We start from the raw sequence: 25,136 nt of genomic DNA on the forward strand, positions 1-25,136 counted from the left end.
TTGTGATGTGTACAGGCCCATATTAGTTGTGAATCCTGTTTCTCGTTAGATCATCTCAGTGGTAGATTCAGCTAAACACTGCTCTTGCTAGAACTAATGTTAGCAATTCTCTCAGGTTGAGCCCAAGAGCTCACATACCAGTCCGCGTGTAGTTGCTATAGCCTCTTAGGCTATCAACGAATAAAGAAGGAAAATAAATAAAAATAAATATTCATAAAAGGACTATAATTAAAATAAATGAATACAAAATTTATTAACAAAATAAATTTATTTATAAAAATCTTTACAAACATTACATAGAAATTCAATTGTTTCGCTTATACCGACACGACAAAAGAGTCGTGTAGCGCAGATTAAGATCAATTTAAAATGAATACGATATTTTGTACTTCAGATTTTATATCAATTTAAGTGGAAGATGTACTACAAAGTCTAATTTATTTATCATGCAGAGAAGTCTAACACAAACGTGTGAGATTACATTAGATCATTTCAAGGCCTACTAGATAAACACAATTTATGAAAGAAATCTTCAAATTCATCAAACTGATCTTAATCAATAATATCAACACCAAGACTTCACATGAAAACAAAGTATTTTTTTATGTTCTAACATTTTTAGGCAAATCATTTAGAGAGTTTATCATTTATTTGATTAACAGTTCCTAAAGGGTGAAAAACACAATGTATTACTTTTATAAAAATACATAAAATAGAAAAATCAAGTACTGTTGTCACACGAGGAAATTTTAATCTTACTGTACTGAGGTAGCTAGACGCGCTATGATGCAGATCAGGGTGCTTAGTGCGAGTTTTTTAACGTACTCGATAGCGTAAAAGTTAGCTCATATTTGTATGGAATGCGATCGTTTGCTTACGTTTGCCGCTAGAGGCGCTGTTCCAACTGCATACCAAATAGGGTTAACTTTTACATTATATAGATAGAACGTTAAGAAACTCTCACTAAGCATACTGAACTAGTTTCCATATTTCGTATAAAATCCCACTCGCTGCGATGGCGTACGTGACCCCGTGTGAATAGCTCTGCCTTTTATATATCAACGTAGTTACACAACATATGAACGAATAAAAGTTGATAAAGCGAAGTGAGCGTGTTGAAAGGCATGTAGGTATTATGTACTTGATTTCAGTACGGGACGGCAAATGATGTATAAAGAACTCTTATTTTTTTAAATATCAACGAATTTATTAGTAAAATTACGTAGAAATTAATCTTTTAAAGATATAAGGGTGTAACGGGCAGTGAATGTGCAGTTAGATCATCTCAGTATCTCGCACACGACGAAACTGTAATATCGGTCGTGTTATGGACCATTCTGTAGACAATTTCATAGGCAAAAAAAATTTAGATTACAAAAAATGTCTCTGAAAAACTGATATTTGCTCATTGATGATACGAGATACAGGCGTGATCGGTGAGACGGTTTAAAAGAGTCGAACTGAATGTGATGAAAGTGGTTCCAAGTATTACGATATTATTTAAACATCCTGTGAAAAGGATTACATATTTTACATTAAAATTTACACAAATAACATTACATGAAATCATTATATACACGACTTAAGGTACAAATAAATTTATCTTTATCTTATCGATGTTAAATAAATAAAGTTTTATTATGATGTAGTAAGTAATAGACTCATTTTAAAAAATACTTTTAATTATAAAAAACATTTTTGTTGACTTGAAAGGAAAAGGCAGAAGATTTGAAATTGAATTCACAAGGATTTTTTTAATGTATGATTGGTATGAACAAACTGATATTAAATAGCGCGTAGTCAAGTGAAAATGGCACAAAAACTGTTGTTCCGGAGATTGATAACATTGGAACAATTTCTTCATAATTTATGTAGAGATGAAAATTCATTTTAATCACAAATCTGTTAGGGAAGTCCATTGATCAGAAGCCACCTGGTCTAGGTTGACCGTTTTAAAAAACTTTGTAGAGACCATAGATACTTCACCACAGCAGATGAAATATGATTTGGCAACGATCGCACGAGAGCCGGGTGTAGGCTGTATAAAATTGGTTACTAGTGCCTTAGTTAGTAACTGGCAATAAGACCATGTGCCAGGGGGACATTAAAATATTAACTACCTATCATACAAGGAAATTTTAGGCACTAAGTCCGGAATTCGTTATCAGCTGCATTTTGTGATTACAACGCGTCCGTTTTTTAGTTATCTATATTTACACGGCTAGTTCCATTTACACGCTACGATTTATCGGTTATGTAAAATATCACATCACTTACAAGCCACGCACAGTGTACGGTTGTAATTAGTAAGGCCTGCGTCACTGAGTCGTCGGTGGCTTCATCTGTTTCTGCTGTTCTAGGAGTCGCTCCAGCGGTGACGAGATGGGACCCGTCCATAGCGACTGCGAGTTGAAAAACACAATCTTATTATTTAACGTTTTAAAACATAATGATTATTAATATTTTGTACGAAGACAAAAATTGTCTTATTTATAATCGTTTTAATACGCTTTTATCAGCTTCAAACGTATGTTAGTATGTAACGGAATCTTTGAACATGATTTTGACCCCCTTCAAAACGTTGGATTAACTAGAAATATGGCATACTTATTAAGGACCGATGACAATTCAATATTAAAACAGAATTGAAAAAAATTATGAAAAAATTTGTAATTCTACTAAAAGATGAAAAATAAATAATAGTTTAAAAAAAACAACAAAATACGCTTTTATAGAAAATACAACTAAAAAATAAAAAAATATTTTTTACTAAAAAAGCGTGGGGTGCATGGTATCAGTGGCTATAAATATTTTATGAATCGGTATAAGTAGAAGGGTTATTTTGATAATATCCTGAAAAGTACCCTACGCTTTTTTTTTTACACTATTTTTAATTAAAATTTATTTTCTATATTTTAGTTGTATTTTCTATAAAAGCGTATTTTGTTATTTTTTTAAAACTATTATTTATTCAAACAATAATGATGACATCTTTGGGTTCATCATGTTAAGTATATTAATTTTAATATAATAATTATGTACTTCTGTTGTTGATCATGTGTTTAATCTGAGACACCAGCTCTGAACATAGTTTATCTTTGATAGAAGTATGTAATGGCGGCGAGCACATATTTGTGTTTGTTAGTAAAATTTATAAAAACAACACCAAGCTTTTTACTACGTTTGCGCACATCACTGACGTATCGTTTAGGTGCCCACGTATGACGTCACAGATAACGTTACCGCCATGTGGGCATGCAAAAGCGAACGATACCAAATTAAAAATAAAAATTCATTAATGCATTGTCTATCGGTCAAGTCACAACAATTATTTTTAATTTGAAGACCCACCTGTTGTGGCTGGCGACTCTGTCCCCAGCTGAGAGCGTCCGGCGCCCCGCTGAACAGCGAGTAAGTATTTCCTGACGCAGCACCGACCGTCGACTCGTTGACCTAAACAAATAAAAAAAAATATTGCACTAGCGAAGACTCGTCGGAATCTGTCATAGGTACACTTTGGGATGTGTCATAAGCCGATTTCTATCCAGATATGGAGAGTAGAGGTAAGGAAAACCGTCTCATATGGGAGAAACTTGAAAAAGTGCCCCACTTTCAGCACTAAATAACAGTTAAAAAATCCTCCAGAATGGCGCTAGCATAGGCACAGGGTATGATATGAGTTGAACGGTTGCTAACTGATTGAAGTATGTCGAGTTAGGAAATTTAATACAGGGTGGGCCAGAAAGGCGTGCGAATTTCAAAATCACATTACTCGCGACAGGAAAGCGGGAGCGGGGTGCGGGTAGCGGGGATAGGTTCCTTGGTTCCCGGAAATTCAGTTGCCATGGAGTGTTTTACCGATGAGCAGCGTGCTTTTTGTGTGAAAGCGTATTACAAAAATGGCGATTCGGGCACTATTGCGCGGCGTTTATTTCGTTCTAAGTTTAATTTACATGATTTAAACCAATGTCCGAGTGAAAGTGTGATCAGATCGTGGGTCAGAAAGTTTGAGTCTTCGGGTTCGACATTAAATGAAAAACCTGCGGGGCGTCCAAGGTCTATAAGAACGGAGGAGAATGTAAGCGAAGTCGCGGTGTCTGTACGGCGCGATCCCCAGCAGTCGTCCCGAAAGAGATCAGCTGAGCTCGCCATATCAAGATCATCATTAAGGCGTATTTTGACAAAAGATCTTAAATTACACCCATATAAACTCCAATTAGTACAGGAATTGAAACCAAATGACCACCATTTACGTCGTGCATTTGCCGAAACAATGTTAGAGCGTTTTCAAAGTTTGAATAATATCCTCTTTTCGGATGAAGCTCATTTTCATTTAAGTGGATTTGTCAATAAGCAAAATTGTCGGTATTGGACCGAAGAAAATCCCCAATTGAAACATCAAAGACCTTTGCATTCGCTTAAAGTTACGGTTTGGGCGGCCATGTCGGCTCATGGAATCATTGGACCCCATTTCTTCGAAAATGAGCGAGGACAGGCAATAACAGTAAATTCTGATCGCTACACAGCAATGGTACGTAAATTTTTCTTTCGACAACTGCATAATTTTGAAGCCTATAACAGCAGGACCTGGTTTCAACAAGATGGCGCGACATCCCATACATCCAATGAGTCTTTGGCAGTTATTAACGAAATGTTTAATGGAAAACTGATATCGCGTCGAGGGGACATTCCATGGCCTCCCCGGAGCCCAGATCTCACGCCACTGGATTTTTTTCTGTGGGGGTACCTCAAGAGTCGCGTTTACGCCAATAAACCGACGGCAATTGCCCAGCTCAAAGACAATATTCGCAAGGAAATGTCCGATATCCCACGAGCGATGTGCCAGCGAGTTTTCACGAATTTGAGGGCTAGATTGGAAGAGTGTGTATGTGTAGACGGCACAAATCTCAGCGATGTTATTTAAAAAAAATAAAATTTCCATTTGTAATCTTTATTATAATTATATTTTTTCTTTCCTGAGCTTTGTAGTTTTTTTTATATGATTTTTTATAATCCGCTCAACTTTATGGCCCACCCTGTATATTTAATGACTAGAGTAGTTAGTGACAGTGTAATACACAAGACCTCACAAGTTTACGTAGTCCAAACTAATTTCGTCAATATAACCTAAAATTATTGCTGTGGTAAAACGTGGAGACATCGATTGTATTTTCTTATCAGCTTTAAATAAAATACTTTGTGATTTTGTAGTGCTTCCAGTTCTTTCATCTTTTTTTTATTTCTCTATCTTATTCTAATTCTTTCAGCGCCTTTTTTAAAATTTACCCGGTCGCTACTGTAGCTCCACCCTTATTTAGCAGATTTTAACGGACACTTTCACAACAGAGACGGTTCTCCTTACCTCTACCCTCCATATATCCAGATGCATTCCATTAACGACAAGAGAGACGTTTAAAATAAATAAACATTTTTAGTCATTATTATCACAAGTTAAAAAATAAAATATACCTTTTCAACATTCTGCGCCGGTCCCATCACACCGAGAGGTTCCTTGTAGTTCATGCTTAAGTTCCTCTGCGACATGTCCGGGACGCCGGGGCCGAACCCAAGTCCCATATCCGCAGACTCCTTCCCTGGGTAGCCGGGCTGCTTGTCCATCATCTTCATGTGAAGCGGCTGGTAGCCCAGCTTGCTTGTGAACTGCGGATACATGGTCGAGTCGTAGCTCGGATTGGGCACATACGCTCCAAAGTTATTGATCTGAGCGCTAAAGTTCGGTGACGTCACTATATTCTGCAATGTCTGTAGCTGAGGTTGGCCGATGGCTGACTGCAGGTAGCTCGTTGGGTTCATCATGTTCTCTTGCTTTTGTTGGCCCATGTTGTTGGGCATTTGGTTGTAGGTTGGGATGTTGGTGTACGACGGAATGTTAGGGTTGACAGGTGCATAGTAATGCGCCTGCATGTTTGGCTGCATCGAGTACGTAGAGTTGTAACTGGTTTGGTTCTCTGGCTTCCACCCGGACATGACCTGCTGGTAATTTTCCGGGAGCCAATTGTTCCGCTGCTGATTGAAGGGCTGTAGGGCTGCGTTGCTGGGCGTGAAGTTATCATCCCTAAATTTGTTTTCGTTGAATTGACTTTCCTGAGCGGCCTGCCAGTACCGGTACTGGTTCGCGAAGCGCGGCGGCAAGTCGTTAAGGAAGTTCTTCTTGTCGCCCGACACTTGGTAATTGTGGCCGAATTTGTGCGTGTCTTGGAAGAGGTCTTGCCGGGAGCTCTGCTTCTGTATGGCGGCCGTCGTCACGTCGATCTCCCTGGGGTTCACGACGGGCAGCCGTATGCCCTGGTTGCTTTGGTGGCCGGCGTTGTAGCTGATGCCGGCTTTTGGTATGCCGTAGTTTTTCTGGAAGGCCGCCCGGGGCGCGTCGTAGCCCTGCTGCCCGGCTCCGCCCCAGTTGGTCGACGAGGGGGTTTCCTGTCGCGCGGTGTAGTTCTGCGAGCTCTGGTTGGTATTTTGACTGAACTTCACGTCTTTTTTCTCATCGCTTTCGGGTTTCTTGACTATTTCCGGTTCCACATTAACAAGGTGAGGATAGCCGGCGGACTTGTCCTTGAGTGACAGGATTCCTCCCGTTTTCCTGCCTATGGGGAGGTTGGCGAGAGATTTCATAACTTTCGGTTGTATTATTTTCGGTTTGTCCTGTTCTTTGGAGTCTGTGCTGTCTGCTGTCGAATCTGGCGTCGGCGGTGGCGTCACGAACTTAACCTTCGAACATCACGGGCTTGGTGAACAAAATGACAATTACTGTACTTGTAATGTTTATTAAAATGAAAATGCTTAAGTATGGACTAATTAAAGGACATGGGCCATTTTCGGCCCAGCTACTGGTGCTCTCAAGGAAATTAATAAAATATCTATAGAAAAAAATATTTCATTTTTACATATTATAAAATTTAACGGTATTTTAATGGTGGTATAATTAAAATCATAAATAAAAAGAAATTAGCATGACTAAGCTAATATAGGTAAAATATACTTATATTTTAAGCAATTCACATTAAATCTTCTTAAAAAACATTATATTGCAAAAAACTAGCAAAATATATTAATATATTTAATTAATGGCATTTAAAATTAATATAAAATATTATTGGTGCATTGTGGATATTATTATATGTTTCGTTGCGATATACCTGCTTATTATATTTTGTTGTATTAAAAAGTATAGTAATATAAATAATATTTAAGCTGATGATAATGTTAAAGTGTCAGTGTATTGACAGCAAAATCATATGATATAGGTAACCTAAAATTCTTATCTTATTTTTTAAATATCTCTGTATCCCCATGACCAATATTGATTTTAATTTGTTTATAACAAAGGGATATATAGTCTGTTATTTAAACTTAATTTCATTACTGTCCTTGAACTTCGTTTAGTGGGCCGTGCAATGTATGGAGAGTGGCCCATGTCCTTTAATATGAGATATAATCTGATGAGATTGGAGTAGTATTTCACCTGTTTGTTAGTCTCCTCCTGTTTCCGCATGATGGCCGCCATGGCGATGTTGACGCGCGGCTTGCGGCCCTCCCGCCGGTCCTCGCTCTTGCTCTCTTCTACCTCAATTTCAGGCTGTGTACAGATGACATAATAAACAGTTTGTTTTTTCAAAGATACCACAGGCTCCTAAAACATTAATCCTAAAATTCTAATATAAACGAGATCGAATAAGATTGAATTTTGATGTAAATTAAAAAAAATATGTGAAATGTAAGTTTATGAGAAAATCTAGCAGTCTTAGTTTGTTTGGCTATTGATCAGAAGATACTGGGCTGCAAACTGAGCTAATTCTAATTACTATTATTATTCTGTAACACGCTTCTTTCTATTGGCATCAAGTAACATTACAGTATAGCTTTACTACTTGCCTACTACTCAAGTTTGTACTACATTTTAACAATAACAGTTGCCTCGTGTCGCGCGTTCACCCAGTAAGCCAGCCAGTAAGACAGCTCACGACACGCGAACACGGTATACAGTTATAGCCCGTTCACACACAGTCTCCGTTTTACTAGTCCGTTTTGTCGGATACGTTTTTTTTCATCGATGGAGCATAGAGTTGTATGAGCGTCTTCACTTATGGTACAGTATTCAGTATACAGTGAAAAAAAACGGTCCGGTAAATTATTCCGTTTTGTCATCGAATACTGGATGAACGTACGTACGTACGATTTTATCGGATAACTGTGCGGAGGTGAGGGAGCCGGCGGGGGTGAGGGAGCCGGCGGGGGTGCAGCTAGACAAACAAGTTTCATCCAGGTAGAATAGCGGCGGCATACTACGAATTTGCTTGTGAACATCGTACCCAGTAATGACGGATACGTTGAATGTTATACGGAGACTATGTGTTTACAAAGCATATTTTTTTTTGTCGTATTCGTTAAAACGGGCACCGTATACACGGAGACCATGTGTTTTTTTTTTATTGCTTAGATGGGTGGACGAGCTCACAGCCCACCTGGTGTTAAGTGGTTACTGGAGCCCATGGACATCTACAACGTAAATGCGCCACCCACCTTGAGATAGAAGTTCTAAGATCTCAGTATAGTTACAACGGCTGCCCCACCCTTCAAACCGAAACGCATTACTGCTTCACGGCAGAAATAGGCAGGGTGGTGGTGCCCGCGCGGACTCACAAAAGGTCCTACCACATGTAAACGGGCTCTTAGGGCCTACATCGGAGCACTAGGTGCAGGCGGCAGACGGTACCTGGTCCTCCTGGGTGCAGGCCAGCGCGCGCTCCTCGCGGGCCCGCTCCAGCGACCCCTGCGGCTTCAGGATGCCGACGCGCTTCTCTCGAACTGTTCACAAGGTAACAAACAGTTTTAACTGACAACCGACACGTCAGAACCGTCGTCTGTCTGGGACTTCATTTAGCAAAGGTCATTTGAAAGTTAAAAAGGACAGTTTCTTCTGGCAGATAGTGATGAAGGAGGAGTTAAAACGGCCCAATATGAGGGAGTACTTTTTCCCCTCCGAAAGAAGTACTTTTCCTCCTCTAGTCATCAGATTTTAGGGTGCAAAAGCGGCAGTGGGATCGTTAATCACGTCGGGGTCACCAATTGTGGTACCAACTATGGTTTTGTTGCAGTGAAATGATACCACTAATTACAATTTTATATTTAATTAAATAGCGATCAAATAATAAAAATGTTAATAGCGAAGCACCAGCGTATGTTTTGTCTCGAACTCAACCGAATGAAAACATTTTGCGAGTACCGACAAATATTATATATAGTGCGATGCTCCAGCGCAGGGCCGTACTCAGACTCGCTAGAGCGTATTTAAAAATCCACACACGTGGGTTGAAGATCCGCTGAGTCAAGTTCCACCACAGGACGCAGATGAGATAATACTAATCTTCATTCCTTGATGAGCATACCTTTCTCCCGGAAGTCTGCCTCGGAGATGATGACGGGCGGCGGCGGGGGGGTGGGCTCATCCTCGCTGTCGTCCTCGTGCGGGTCGGCCCCCCCGCCCCCCTCGCCCCCCAGCACCTCGTCCCTTTGCACCAGGGACAGCTCGGCGAGGGCGCGGGAGAGCTGCTCCCCTCCCGCGTTGGCCCCCGTGAAAGTTACTTTACCATCTTCTTCACTGTGATAATAAGATTATATAAATTTTGCGAACGATGCTACTGCGGCGATGTTCGAATCCCGTAAGCGGGAAATACGTACTTTACAAATGTTTACGAAAAAATAATACGAATATAATATCTAAATAAATCTTTTTTTTTATTGCCCTTGTAGGTAGACGAGCATACGGTCCATCTAATGTTGAGTGGTTACCGTCGCCCATGGACTTCAGCAATGCCAGGGGCAGAGCCAAGCCGCTGCCTACCGACTAAATCCTAAACCTAAATCTAAAATAAAACCGGAAAAATACTTGCCTATTTTTCGCGTGAAGCAGTAATGCACTTCAATTCGAACGGTTGTTACTATACAACTGAAATTCAGAGCTCATGGCTCGACAGAGGGGAGGTGGCGGAATTTACGTTATCGATGTCTATGGGCTCCAGTAACCACTTAACAACAAATAGACCTGTCAAAGAAATAAAAAGGCGTCGCTACGTACGTGTAGAAGAAGTGCTGCGGACATTTCTCCGCCAGTCTCTTCCCGAGCTCGATGAGTCTGTGGGCGCGTATCTTCCGCTCCAGCTCGGAGTCTCCGCTGAGGGTGACGGCCGCGTCCGCCGGCGACCTGCGACAAGGCGACCACGGCTCGTTGGAAGCGAGACCCGACACGTGGCTCGGTCCGTGCGTGATCCGACGGCGTACTTTTTTACTGGTGGTAGGACCTCTTGTGAGTCCGCGCGGGTAGGTGCCACCACCCTGCCTATTTCTGCCGTGAAGCAGTAATGCGTTTCGGTTTGAAGGGCGGGGAAACCGTTGTAACTATACTGAGACCTTAGAACTTATATCTCAAGGTGGGTGGCACATTTACGTTGTAGATGTCTATGGGCTCCAGTAACCACTTAACACCAGGTGGGCTGTCAGATAGTCCACCCATCTAAGCAATAAAAAAAATGCGTGACTACATACTGCATGTCGTCGTCCCCGAGCAGGTCGGGCAGGCGGCCGCCGTAAGTGTCCCAGGAGGCGTGGCTGTTGAACCGCAGCTTGTCGAAGGCGCCCTCCAGCGGCACGAACCCGTACAGCTCTTCGTCTTCCGGCAGGGGGACCCTTAGATCTGACGAAACGTTTGCAACCGGCTAAGTCAAGCTGCAAGTCGTCGTGACCTAACGGATAAGACGTCCGGTGCATTCGTGTTGAAGCGATGCACCGGTATTCGAATCCCGCAGGCGGGTACCAATTTTTCTAATGAAATACGTACTCAACAAATGTTCACGATTGACTTCCACGGTGAAGCAATAACATCGTGTAATAAAAATCAAACCCGCAAAATTATAATTTGCGTAATTACTGGTGGTAGGACCTTCTTGTGAGTCCGCGCGGGTAGGTACCACCACCCCGCCTGTTTCAGTCATGAAGCAGTAATGCGTTCCGGTTTGAAGGGTGGGTTATCTCGTTGTAACTATACGCGCATTTACGTGATGGGGCGTATTGTCCAGCAACTACTTTGAGTCAGATGGGTTGTGAGGTCATTCTTTTTTTCAGCCCACAAACATCCACTGCTGGACGTAGGCTGCCCTCAAAGTTCACCACAGTAACAAAGCCTGAGTCTAGTGGTTTCCGCGACCTTAAGAAGGTCGTCGGTCCTCCTCGATTTCGTTCAGGAAGCACTAAAAATATATTATTTATATTGTATGTTGTACTAAAATAAATGTTCATCGCACGCAATGTAACGCTATCAAAAGTCAAGTGTTGTGCCGGGGTCAGCGCTCCTACGTGTCGTGGAGAATCTTTCCACGCTTGCCCACGCGATATACTGATTCCTTCGTTATTTTAGACAAACTACTGGTGCTTAGTTACCTTAACCTCTGTATCGATTTTTGTGTTAATCGTGTTCGATCCCCGGTCGGCTATCGGAGACGTTCGAGTAGTCTAATTTCATCTACTGTCAAATAGTGATAATATCGAAACGACTAGTACTATGGGAATAAGTTCTCGATAATTGTAGACAAAGACTGACTATAAAAGTGTTGCAGAGATGACATGAAGGCAGTTAGTAATCGGTTCTAATCGAAGCGAAACAGCCAAGAGATCACCTGAAGCGAAGCAGGAGAAGAGAATGCGATTTGTGAAGTGTACCTTATGTGTTGTTAAATAGAGTTTTAATTTATGATTCGGTGAAAGTTTTATTTGTCCCGGAGCCCTAGCACGTTACAGTTTGGAGTACCGTATCGGCTCGGCTCCGATACTCACACGCATCGCTGTGCTGGTGTGCGTGCTGCGGCAGCGCGTTGAGCGTGTGTGCGAGCGCCGGCCACAGCGCCGCCCGCGCGCCCCACCCCGCGCCCCGCCCCGCGCCGCGCCCCACCGCCCACTGCACCCACACACGCACTGCAACAAACACCGAGCTCTAATGGTACTCCAGTGTGCTTAGTGCGAGTTTTTTAACGTTCTCGATAGAGTACGAGTTAATTCAAAATTGGAACATTCATACGTAATTCAAAGTTGAAACGTTTGCCGCTAGGGGCGCTGTTCAACTTCATACGAGTTTGAGTTAACGAGAATGTTAAAAAACTCGCACTAAGCACAGACCACCGCCTCACATTTGACACTACATCTTTAAACTGATCGACAGTAGTAGAAGTAGAGAAGTAGAAGAAGTAGAGCCTTTCCTGAATTACTTTCTTCTCATTTCTCCTCAATTTTTACTGATGCTGCGTTATCACCTTTCAACCGTATGTAGGGAACGACAGCAGTATCCTAAGCCAATATACTTTTACTTATCGGTGGCGGCACGCACTTTGTGATGTCTATGAGCCCTGGTACTCAAGGCCACATCGAGCTCGTCTGCAAATATACAGTATGAAAATAAACGGTGACCTCTTTAGCTCCAGTTCTCGCTTAAGCCTTGTTCGGACTAGGCGAGTATTTTTGTCGAGTACCATGTCATTTAGTAGCTAAATGTGTCTTAACACCAAAAATTTAGTCGAGTAGGTTAGTAAATAATTTGTCAAGTCAATCCATTTTGTTCTATTTTATCGGGCGATTAGCGCCTCCCACCACGCGTCCTTGCTCACTGGCTCACTGACTAAACAAGTCCGAACCTGTTGATTAGTCAAGTTCATTAGTGGCACTTCTCAAATGGATATCTCTGCGCTGAATTTGAGAGTGTATTTTCGTTAACAGAAAATTCACACAACTTTCGGACATTCTCAAACTATCGAAGTATTCTTTGGGACCTCTTCCAATGCTAATTCCTTCAGAAGACATTTAGTAGCTCCTAGTTTATCTCTTCTATAGATCCATTTTCGCACCCATAACTTATTTTTCTTAATCACAGAAATTTCCTTATCCACCTCTTCTAAAATAGCCATTACGATTAGCTTAATCAGTTTATTTACTCTATTGCGTTGTAGTCTGTTCATCTTGCAAAACACCACTCACTTGTGTACTCTATTGGACCGTAATGCGAACGATTTCTGTGCAGTAGCGAGTAGTTTAGCCACTAAATTACTCGGTACTCGACTAAAATACTCGCCTAGTCCGATCAAGGCTTTAAGGTTAACCATGAAATCCTTTGCTCATAGTTGGCAGTAGATACTCACGTGCCGGTAACGCCTTCTCCGGCGGCCGGTCCGAAGTGTAGGCCGGGAGGAGCAGGGCCAGCACCGCGCCGGCCGCCAGGGACCTGCTGAGCTCCGCCGCTAGAGCCTCGTCGTCGGTCAGCGTGCTGCTGTCCAGGGTCAAGTCCTCAGTAGACGAATGTACTAACCATATTAAAACGCAGGTCATCTATAGGAATTTCAGAATAAATCATTTTGTATTAATATATATTTTCAACATTGAGATACTTGCTGGTGGTTTTACTGGTAGGACCTCTTGTGAGACCGCACGGGTAGGTACCACCACCCCGCCTATTTCTACCGTGAAGCAGTAATGCGTTTCGGTTTGAAGGGTGGGGTAGCCGTTGTAACTATACGCCCATTTACGTTGTAAATGTCTATGAGCTCCAGGAACCACCTAACACCAGGTGGGCTGTGAGGTCATCCACCGATCTAAACAATAAACAAACTTGCATTTTTTTACTATGCGCCTATACTGCAGAGAATATCATCTAGTGACCGTTTAAACCTGGGGTTCCCAAATTTATTTTGTCTACTGCCCACTTTGAGAGTAAATTATTTTTTAACGCCCCCATTTTTTCACCTACTTAAAAACCACTACAGCGAGAGCTCAGTCAGTGTCTAAGTTCTCCTAGATGAAATTACAAATCGCTTCCCAAACCTCTAGACAACGCCCTCATTTTTTTACTGGGTCTCTTACCCTTTAGACCTGGAGCGCCCACAAGGGGGCGTCATCAACCACTTTGGGAAAGGCTGGTTTAAGGTATAACTGTTATGAGTTAATTATTCCTCCACGATAATAATAGGTTAAATAGTGTAATTGTTTAACTGCATATTGTGAATAAAATTATTTCCTTACATTATAAGTTAGATTAGTTTTCGTTATCGTGTTGCTTTGTCGTATATAAGGACCATTGTATACAAATTCAGCACTTTGTCTTGTGTAGTCGTGCGCACATGGCTTATGTTGCAAGCCAGATTTTGCTTTTTTTTACTTGTGTCTTTTTTAAGTATTTTTTTAGCTTGTGATGTGTATTGTGTGCCTAATAAATAAATAAAATTTCCATTAATTATTTTAACTTCATTGGTCGCGGATGACTCTAATCTAATATCTATAATCTAGTATGTTTATAAGAGTTGTATGAATATTTCGTTACCTTGACTAGTGTCATGGACTCGAAGCTGTCGGTAGCCACCAGGGCAGTTAATGAAGAGTTCAGGTTGCTCACCATACTCGACGCTGTCTTCAGACTGAAACGATAGGGTTTTTTAATATACTAGTGGTCCCTCGGTAGTCGAAATTCGACTATCATTAATTGAAATTAAAAGTTTGAACATTATTATGATGCTATTGTCAAAGACTATAATTTTACTTCGTTGAATCAAAGTCTTTTCTTTTGTTACTGATTTTATGACCTGGTAACTATGACCTTTAGGTCAAGTCTTATTTTAATTTTATATTCTTATTTTTATGAAAAATGATAATATGAAGTGAAATGAAATGAAATGAAATGAGATGAGATGAGATGATATGTATAAAATATAATCTCAGTAAAATGGTGGTCTAAGACTTTTTCAGTGGACTTTTTGGAGAATCCTGAGAAGTTAAGTTCAGCGGCTTTTATTTCATTTTCCCACATTTGTGCACTTTCACGGATTATTTTTACGACGAAGCCGTCATTCGATCCGATGTGAAGAGTGAGACGGTCGTTATGTGCTGTTATTGGGACTGAGCACACCTCACAGTGAGAGCTTTTAGCATCTTATCATACTCCCGATATTCAATACAAAGTGGGGCCGCGACTTCGGCTGACAATTTATAATGTTAAAAAAAGTTTACGGTGCAATTTTATTTTGAAATTCCGTTATAGTCGTCAGTGAACACTTGTTCAGAAGTATTGATACGAGCTCATCTTCTCTATGTCTACCCATCTTACACTTGTATGTTTATGTAGATAACCGACTTCGAAAAAAGGGAGGAGGTTCACAATTCGTACTTGTGGTACCCATGCCGTCCCATTTATATTTTATCAAGATCTGACCCGTAGCTTATATCCACAATAATGCATATTTACTTGAGTTCGACTACATTGATGAAACTTTTATTTCATTCTCTTGAATTTATCGATTTTATTTTTTGTTATAAATTAGAAGTATTTAGTATCAAAATCACTCACTCTTCAACTGAATGTATGAGGTGTAATGCCTTCATGAGTTCAGTGATGTACGAGTGCGAATCCAATCGCTTTGTGGTCGGCGTCACTGTCGACTCTGTCGTCTGCGTCACACCTGGCAACACTGGCACTTCAGTGTTGCAAGCACTGTTGATCGCAAATAAAAAATAATTAATAATTGCGAATGGTTTTGTAAAAATGGTTTATGATTCTTGCCTCTTGTTTGTTTTTCAAATTGACATTTTTTTTTTAATTGAAATCGCTCTAAAATTCAATTAAATACGAATAAAGCTAAAATTAAATACAATAAAGTAGGGAATTTGATTATGATAAAAATAAATAAATGTGATATGATAAAAACATAACATTTTCGAGTGTATACCTGGCAGCCGCCCGTAAGGTCCTGGCGAGGTTGGCCGGAGCGGGCGGGAAGGGGGCGCGCACTAGCAGCGCCCGCACCTGCCAGTACAGCGCCGCCAGCCGCCGCCCCCCGCGGCTCGCCACCAGCGCCAGCTGGTTGTACGGCTGACCGGAGTGCGCCCACACGCACACCGCCTGTCTGACCCGCACATACAACATACTTGGATATACAGGGCCCGGTGCGTGAATATCCTCAAATTTTAATTGTCAAGAGAGTTGAAGTCATCTCTAGTGAAACTAGCAATATGTAGGGACACAGTTCGAATAGCGCATGCGGTTGTACATCGATTGTTAAAGTCAATCGTCCATAGCCTGCCCGACACGCCAGACACTTGACAATATACGGAGTTAAATCGGAACTGGCTTGTTTTATTTATAAAGGACAGTAACACCTTTACACACCTTATAAACTGTACTGTATATGCATAATATATAGAACAGGTTTTTTTCCCCCAAGATTATGGGATAATGAAATAGGAAATAATTTCGTGATAACAAAATTAAAGTAGTCGTCGTGGCCTAACGGATAAGACGTCCGGTGCATTCGTGTTGAAGCGATGCACCGGTGTTCGAATCCCGCAGGCGGGTACCAATTTTTCAAATGAAATACGTACTCAACAAATGTTCACGATTGACTTCCACGGTGAAGGAATAACATCGTGTAATAAAAATCAAACCCGGAAAATTATAATTTGCGTAATTACTGGTGGTAGGACCTCTTGTGAGTCCGCGCGGGTGGGTACCACCACCCTGCCTATTTCTGCCGTGAAGCAGTAATGCGTTTCGGTTTGAAGGGTGGGGCAGCCGTCGTTACTATAAATGAGACCTTAGAACTTGTATCTCAAGGAGGGTGGCGCATTTACGTTGTGGATGTCTATGGGCTCCAGTTACCACTTAACACCAGGTGGGCTGTGAGCTCGTCCACCCATCTATGCAACAACAAAAAAAAAAAAAAAAGTACTGAATTTTTATATTGTTACAATTTTATTTATGATAATTATTTTACCTGTAGAAGGTATGCGCGACTCTAAGCTGTTGTCTGTACCGCGCCAAGTCTCCTAGATGCACGAGGCAGTGCTGACAGATGTACCGCGCGGCGGGGGCGGCGGGGAGCCGGCCGCCCGCCGTCAGCTCACCCGCCCCCGCGCCCGCACCCCACCCCTCCACCCAGCCCACCAGGGATGTGCGACGTCTATTACAATAAACATTTCTATGCAATTATCAACACAATTATAACACTATAGCTATCAATTTCTGAATGCGTGAAAGCGTAATAGTATTTTAGTATATTCATATGATTTAAAAAAAAAGTTATTATGATTTGTTTCACATATCATATTTTTTTAATTTTAGACAGAAAATAATATATTTAAATGTTTCACCTGAAAGGTAAATCTAATTTAAATGTTGTGCATATCTGGTGCAGCAAACATAGATAGAAGCCGGCGGCGGCTTGCAGCACCAGTGAAAGCATCGCTTGACCTTCACTGCGTTGTGGATTCTAGAAGTAAATAATGAACAGAATATGTCGTTAATGGGTAAGGCCGCCAAAAAGTAACCATTTTGATGGATGACTCCGCGTCCGGCATCTTTTTTAGAATAAATACAATAATACTATCATGTTTTATTGTTTTCCTGGCAAAAGGCATCCTTTCTACAACTGTTAGAAATACGCAAACGTCTGTAAAACTATTTCTTTGTATTTAATTATGTAGTTTTTACTACGATAATACGAATTGCTAGAACAAATTCAAGTGTCCCAAATGATCCCCCATCATAGTTGGAATGAATTATACAAGTTTCATTTTATCTTACGGGCAATTAAAAATTTTTTTTTAATTCCTTCACAAAGATCTAGCTATTGAAATATCAATTATTTTCGAATTTTAACATCACGTCCTAGTATTTTAAGCTTTTATGTTACTGATTTTAAGTTACCAAAATTTTTACAATAATTTAAGAATTGAGCAGTAAGAATATGTTTTATAATTGGCCACGCCAATATCTAACTTGCTTATGGTGTGTCACGTACTTATCGGTCATTAGTGAGATGATACGTGAGTTAGTTTGGTCCGCATCGTGTTTTTGTCCGACAGAAAAAAAGTTTTTACTGATTTTAAGGTAAGTTTGTATCGTTTTGCTTAAATCGAAGGATAATTTAGTAAGTTTAATGTTTAAATAAGAGCTCTAAGCTATAAACGTTGTTAATTATTCATCATAGTGCCCTAGGTTCGAGCATCTTTTGAAAAGAGGGTAGGTTTAAGTTACTTTTATGTTACTATTGTTGTTAATTTTTAGTTACGTAGCATAAAAGTGATGTAAAGCTTAGAACACATTTGGAATTGTAGAACAAAATGATAAAATTATAAATTATAAATTCAAACACATCAACAACTTTTAAGTTATCCGGTAACTTAAGCTTTTATGTTACATGAGTCCAATTTAACGGCCTTACCCTAATAATCTTTTTGCTCTATGGCTTGATTTCCTAATAAATTTAGGAATGTCATTCGTGTAGATTATTAGCTCCTGTTTTTACTGTCTATGTGGACAGACAAGCATACCGGATGGTTAGTGGCGGCCAACACTCATGGATAACAGCAATGCCAGAAGGACAGACAGGGGGAAGTTCATTCCAGAGCCTGGTGGCATATGGTAAAAATTAACTGGTAACGCACTTTAGATGAATGCTATAATTTCAAATAGTATGATTGAACCCTACTCTGGTTGTGAGAATAAGATCATCTCAAACAATTACTCCTAACATTTATTATCTCCCCATCCAGCCCCACATCCATGAATTATTGCTGCCTTGAGTACTGTATTACATTCTAGTCTACATTCTAGTTACATAGCATTTCCATTTGCTATTTGTCTGTGGGAATTTAAATTATATAAAATTATAAAGGAGAATTCAATTTACCTTTCTATCCTTGGATATGGCTTGCAGGGCTTCAATTTGTTGTTTGAAACCAACATTCCACAAATCTTGTTCAACTTTCTTCTCCAATGCATAATCCAGGTCTAAAACTAACACTTTTTGGTATATCTGTAATGTTAACGGACTATGTTATTGTATATTTTTAAGCAATTTAAGCAAATGTAAGAACTGGCAGATCCAATTGGAGCCGTCTTCAAATATGATTCACATATAAAGTAAAAAATTAGCAGTTAACTATTATGTTAAGTAGTATTCAAGGAAATTAAATAGTATTAACTACAATTATTTTTCACCTATAAAGTTCTCTCAATAATAATTTCATTTTGGTATTGAATGTTAAGAAATTTTCACAGAAACAACTAAAACCCTTATTAAAATAAGTTAAAACAGTACATATTTGTTTAAAAGTTACCTTGAAATATGCTTAAATAAATTTTGATGCTGCTAAGTAGTTAATATGATGATTTAGAAGGACAACTTCTTAAATTTTTTACTGGTGGTAGGACCTCTTGTGAGTCCGCACGGGTAGGTACCACCACCCTGCCTATTTCTGCCGTGAAGCAGTAATGTGTTACGGTTTGAAGGGTGGGGCAGCCGTTGTAGCTATACTGAGATCTTAGAACTTATATCTCAAGGTGGGTGGCGCATTTACGTCGTAAATGTCTATGGGCTCCAGTAACCACTTAACACCAGGTGGGCTGTGAGCTCGTCCACTCATCTAAGCAATAAAAAAAAATGTTTTTTATGTGGCAGCTCAATGTCCTTCAGCTAAGATTCAAATAAACATTCACACAGCATGTGTTATAAATTCTTCTTAGCTGTCAAGTTATATATGGAATTAAATACCTTTTGTAACTGTTGTTGTGTTGTCCATATATTTTGATCTTGAAGCATTGATGTTCCACTCTTAAAATTTAATATATTCTGTTTCAGCTCATCAGCTTCCCTGCACAAACAATTTACACACTCAGCAAAATTCATAGAACCACAACTCTATATTTACAGTCTATCTAACCTAAGAAACATCTTTCACAAGCAATGAAAAAGTATAACACTTTTATTACTTATTGTGCAACTTGCATATGATGCAAGCAACTTCTTAGTAACATAACCTTTATGTTATAGTTATATATGTGTATATATATAGTAGTTATATTTTTGTATATTTATGTTAAGTGACACTGATGGATTTGATATCTGGGGCCTTGAGTAGGAAATAATTAAGGATACTCATTCAGCAGAGTATCATTCATTTATCAAAGCTATATCTGTAAAGATCCTTTGACTTGGGTCTAGAATATCATCAAGTACTAATTAGCTAGTAAGTTAGTACTTAGATAATACTACTTAAGTAGTGCTTGATGATCCTCTTTACAACTACAACAATGCAATTTTTTGAAATCATTTTTAATTTCAAAATCAAGACACTTTTTCTATAAGCTCAAGCTCTTTACTAATGCACTTGACTAAAGGCAGTTTTTAATTTTATTTATTGGGTACCAACATGTTATATATATACACAAACCATTACAAGTAGGTAGCACATATATTAATTTCAGACTAAATGCTAGCACGCTGACAACTAACACTGCTTGAGAACCTCAGAATGAATCTTGAAATTGTTGAACTGTTTTTTTATGAGTATCTTTTTTTTTCATCACAATTATTCCTGGTTTCGACGGGTGTCACCATCGGCAACAATAGTTAGAACTGTCAATTTTAAGCGTTTTATCCACAAAGTAATAATCTTTTATTTTCGGTTCTCTTGCTGATTTTTTTATGATACTTGTGGTATTTGAAAACGGGGAAAAACTAAAATCCAAATGGTTAACTCCAAAAAAAAAAAACTTTCACTACCTATTCAGTAAAACAGGCAAAATACAAAAACAAACAGAAAGATGTGAATTTTTAAAACTTTTATAAAATTATGATATTTTTTTAAGATACTTAATACTGAATAATTACTTAATTTTACATCTGAATTGGAATGTCACTCCTTTGATTAGTGAAACAAGGTTACACACTTTAGACTTATTAAATTTTTGTACCTCAACATCTGCACGGCTGCGTTTAGTACCATCCTGACGGAAGCCCAAGGCCTCTGCAACTGTCACAGCATTAGGAAATTATTTTAAAAGTAAAACTAGATTAAGAGAGGCAAGAATAATCTTAAAAAACACTAGAAACAATCCATGTCCATTTGAAAATTCACATTTGATTTTTTTTAAGGGATTTTATGACCTGGTAACTAAGACCTTTAAGTCATGTCTTATTTTAATTTATATTGTTTTTGTTATGAAAAATAATAATATTATTTAAGTGAACTGAAGTGAAATGATGTGAAACGAAGTAAAGTGAAGAGAAGAAAATATAAAAAAATATAATCATACCAAAAATAATGAATAATGTGTTTTACGCATCCAATCTCGATAAATATAAGAAACACAAGTATGATTAGAAGCTTGAGTATCGGGATAAAATAATAGATTTTAACCAAAGATAAATTTATTGGCAATTCTTGGACAATCAACTTACAAAGTGATCATAGAAATTCATTCCTAACTTACTAGTCTCTGAATCACACTAGTATTTACATTCTTATCGCTATACTAGCGAATGTTGCAATTTAATCTGCGATCCAAGATCGCCGGTCACTTTGAATCATATTATTTTTCTCGCTTGGTTCACTTCTGTTCAAGTTCCACGCTGACGAACACTTTTTTTATATTATTTTCCCTACCTATTCGCTGCTAGCCTAAAAATCTACTTAAGCTACGCCCGGCCCGGACGGGTAGGCGAGCTCACGGGCTCAACCGTTTGCTAATACTAGCCCTAGCAAGAGCAGTGCTTCGCAGAATCTTCACAAGATCTGAATTGCGACCCACTGAGGAGATCCGGCGAGAAACTCAGAGGGCTATATCGACGAAGTGCTTATATGTCTCAGCCCCTGGAACTCAGCGAATCTCCCCAAAGTTCTGATAATACGTACTGTAAGGTCTTAAGAATCATTTTATGAATAGAATATGTTCATAGAATCATGCTATGAACGTTCGTCTGATCCATACTAGATAGTATTAGTTGTTGTGTTGTTTGTGTTCACTATTCCTACTCGATCAAGAGGCGGTCCGCTCGCTTCCCCGCTCACCTTCCCGCGATCGCCCTGTAGCGTGAGTACGGTTAGCATCTTTGTCATACGAGTTTTCGTATCCTTAAACGTTGAATTTTAAATTTTTTAACTTTTCTTAGGTTTTTTGTTGAAGTTTAGTTATATTATTGGACTATTTTTGTTAAGTTTTTGTTGAACTGTTATTAAGTTACTGAACGCTTAACGTTCATTTTTTTTTTACTTGGAGAGGCTTGTTGTGGACAACAAATTGAAAGGAAAGGTAATATACAGTGAAGGGAGAAACATAATCCTGAAAAGAAACATAAAGGAAAATTATTACTGAGCAATTGGGATACATATTTAAAAAGTGCAAGAACACCCGGGTGGTCTTAATACAAAAACCCGATATCGCTATATTTTAATGTACCTAGATACATTATAAATGTATATTGTTAAAAACAATAAATGCAAAGTAAAATCTAACAAACATTTGTTTACATTTTAAAGTCATAGCGAATCCTTTTTTAAGACCGTACTTGCGGCAGTGTGACGTAATCGATGCGAGGTGCAAACTTAGCTTGGTCGAGCTGTACTAACTTATTGTAGATTACTACTGTCATTAGACTCATTAAGTAACTCATGCACATGGAGTTACTAAGTACCTACCATAGATAGGTTTCCTACTTCAGTGGTACCTACCTACCAACTCTATGCTCATGCATTAGTCATAGATAATAAGACTAGGACTTCAGCATGGATTGGTTAATACATAAGTACCTATTAAGTCACTAGGTCTGGTTTTAATATATGACTAATATAAAAATTATGTACTAATATTATCTAATATGAATCTTCTATGATAAGCCTGTGACATGATTGTAGCTGTTTACATTCCCGATCCTGCGGACAGAATGGAAAGCAGTCAACGTCGCCGTGTCGCTCCAAACACGTCATATCAGATCCTCCCGGTCCACTAACGGTGCTTATAGATACCTCAAGCACCGGTCATCGTTCTCGTCGAACCCGTCGCTTGCGACGAAGGGCTCGACGAGTAAACTAACCGTCAGACACAGCCCACTGAGTTTCTCGCCGGATCTTCTCAGTGGGTCGCGTTTCCGATCCGGTGGTAGATTCTGCGAAGCACGGCTCTTGCTAAGGTTCGTATCAGCAACGTCGTCAGGTTTGAGCCCCGTGAGCTCACCTACTAGTTAAGGTTGAGCCATTAATAAAATATCTGATGACAGGCAGTACTTTTGAGAGTGCTCGATTGTGCGAAGCATTGCTGTAGCTGGAACATTCAACGTTGAGCATGATGCCGCATAATGCGCTCTAGTGTTGTAATTGGAATACCACTTTTAACTTATCCTTGTATGTGGCTAATGCACAAACCGTGCACATTATAAAAAAAAGCATTTCACTTCACAAACACAAACCCGACTTTTTGGCGGGAACGCGAGGAATAAAGTTGTGTGATTTGTTTTATTTTGCCTATTTCGTGTTTCTTCAGGTTTAAATGTACAATACCGGTGGTTTATTAACTATTTAATATCTCTGAAAGTGCACAAATGTGGGAAAATGAAACAAAGCCGTTGGACGTAACTTCTCGGGATCTTCCAAAAAGTCCACTGAGAAATCTCAGTAAACGACCATCATTTTCCTGAGATTATATTTCATCCCATATCATTTCATCTCATCTCATTTCATGCAATGCCATGTTTCATATTAAATTAATCAGCTTCATTTCATTTCATAATATAATATTTCATAAAAAAAATATATACCGTCTTGCCATAAATACTGAGACAAAGGGAAAAATATATTTTCTATTGCAAGTAGCATTTATTACTTTTACAGTATGTTAGTTTATTACATAAATATAAAGCAATTTAAAGTATAAAAAGCTTATTCTAAGTGGTCTCCGTTGGCTGCAATACAGTCCTTTAAACGTTGAGGCCAGTTATCAATAGAAGCACGCACTCTTTCCATGGGAAAAATTTTCACTGCCAATCGTACGGATTGGTTTAGGGACTCCAAATTATCATGGCGTTTAGAGCAAGCCGTACTCTCTAAAACTGACCATAAATCATAATCCAGCGGATTAAGATCGGGACTAGACGACGGCCAGTCTTCAGCTCTGATGAAGTCCGAAACGTTCGTTTCCAACCAAGACTGCGTAGACCGAGCTTTATGACCTGGCGCCGAGTCTTGCTGGAAGGACCATTTTTGATTATTGAACATGGTGTTGTTAATGGCTTCACTACCTTCTCAAGAATGGTACTCTTGATGGTAATCTTGATACACTTGTGCCGATGTTTTGATACCTTTTTCACAAAAGTATGGCCCAGTCACTCCTTCATAGTGAATAGCCCACCAAACCGTCACTGAACTCGGATAGTGCCCACGTTGCACTCTGTCGACTAATTGGGAAGCTTCCTTAGAGCTTTGAGCATAAATACGGTCATTTTGTTTGTTTAAATGTTGCTTAATTGTAAAAAATTTCTCATCCGTAAACAAATTTTTTCCCTGACCTCCCTTTGCGTACCGCTTCAGTAGTTGTTTCGATTTTACCAACCTATTCTCTTTTAAATTATCAGTTAAGAAATGACCAGTACGTCTCTTATAGGCTGCAAGTCCAAAGTCATCTTTTAAAATACGCGACATGGTCCTAGGTGCTATCTTCATCTCCCAAGATAAAATCTTATGCTTTCGGACAGGATTTCTTCAAATTATTTCCCTTACTGCTTTGACCACCTTTTTCGTACGAACACTACGTAGACTGCCAGATCTTTTTCTGTCACAAACAGAGGAGGTCTCATTGCACCTATTAATAGCCCGGTACACAAACATTTTACTAATACCAAGCGTATGGAGAGTTTTAAAAATTGCATTTGGCTCCATACCTACTTTGTTTTTTTTTTTTATCCTACCTAAGCTGGTAGCCTTGAGAGGCTATTCCAGCGTAACCTTAACTAGTAGGTGAGCTCACGGGGCTCAAACCTTACAACGTTGCTAACACGAACCCTAGCAAGAGCCGTGTTTCGCAGAATCTACCACCGGATCAGAAACGCGACCCACTGAGAAGATCCGGCGAGAAACTCAGTGGGCTGTGTCTGAGGGTTAATTTGCTCGTCGAGCCCTTCGTCGCAAGCGACGGGTTCGTCGTGTTTTGGGCGACGTCGACTGCTTTCCATTCTTTCCGCAGGATCGGGAATGCCTACTTTGTGTAATGCAATCACAGCGATTCGGTTCTCTTTATCACCCCACTCCATTTTAATATC

General features: G+C 39.6%; 1 protein-coding gene across 1 annotated transcript; it reads right to left on the bottom strand.

Annotated features, from left to right (window-relative positions):
• Positions 1–249: 249 nt before the first annotated feature.
• On the bottom strand, positions 250–20,978 carry LOC114242580 (uncharacterized). Its single transcript, XM_028173792.2, has 18 exons — positions 20,801–20,978; positions 19,599–19,698; positions 18,735–18,860; positions 17,194–17,312; positions 16,818–17,003; positions 15,774–15,950; positions 15,395–15,538; positions 14,375–14,468; positions 13,200–13,386; positions 11,848–11,985; positions 10,564–10,711; positions 10,097–10,222; positions 9,408–9,619; positions 8,735–8,826; positions 7,484–7,597; positions 5,470–6,729; positions 3,352–3,453; positions 250–2,402 (listed from the first exon to the last, which is right to left on the bottom strand). The coding sequence occupies exons 1-18, from the start codon at positions 20,830–20,832 to the stop codon at positions 2,319–2,321; spliced, it is 3,441 nt and encodes a 1,146-aa protein (XP_028029593.2). The 5' UTR covers positions 20,833–20,978; the 3' UTR covers positions 250–2,318.
• Positions 20,979–25,136: the final 4,158 nt, after the last annotated feature.

Source organism: Bombyx mandarina, chromosome 15 (assembly GCF_030267445.1).
Source record: "Bombyx mandarina strain Sakado chromosome 15, ASM3026744v2".
In the NCBI taxonomy this organism is placed as follows: Eukaryota; Metazoa; Arthropoda; class Insecta; order Lepidoptera; family Bombycidae; genus Bombyx; species Bombyx mandarina.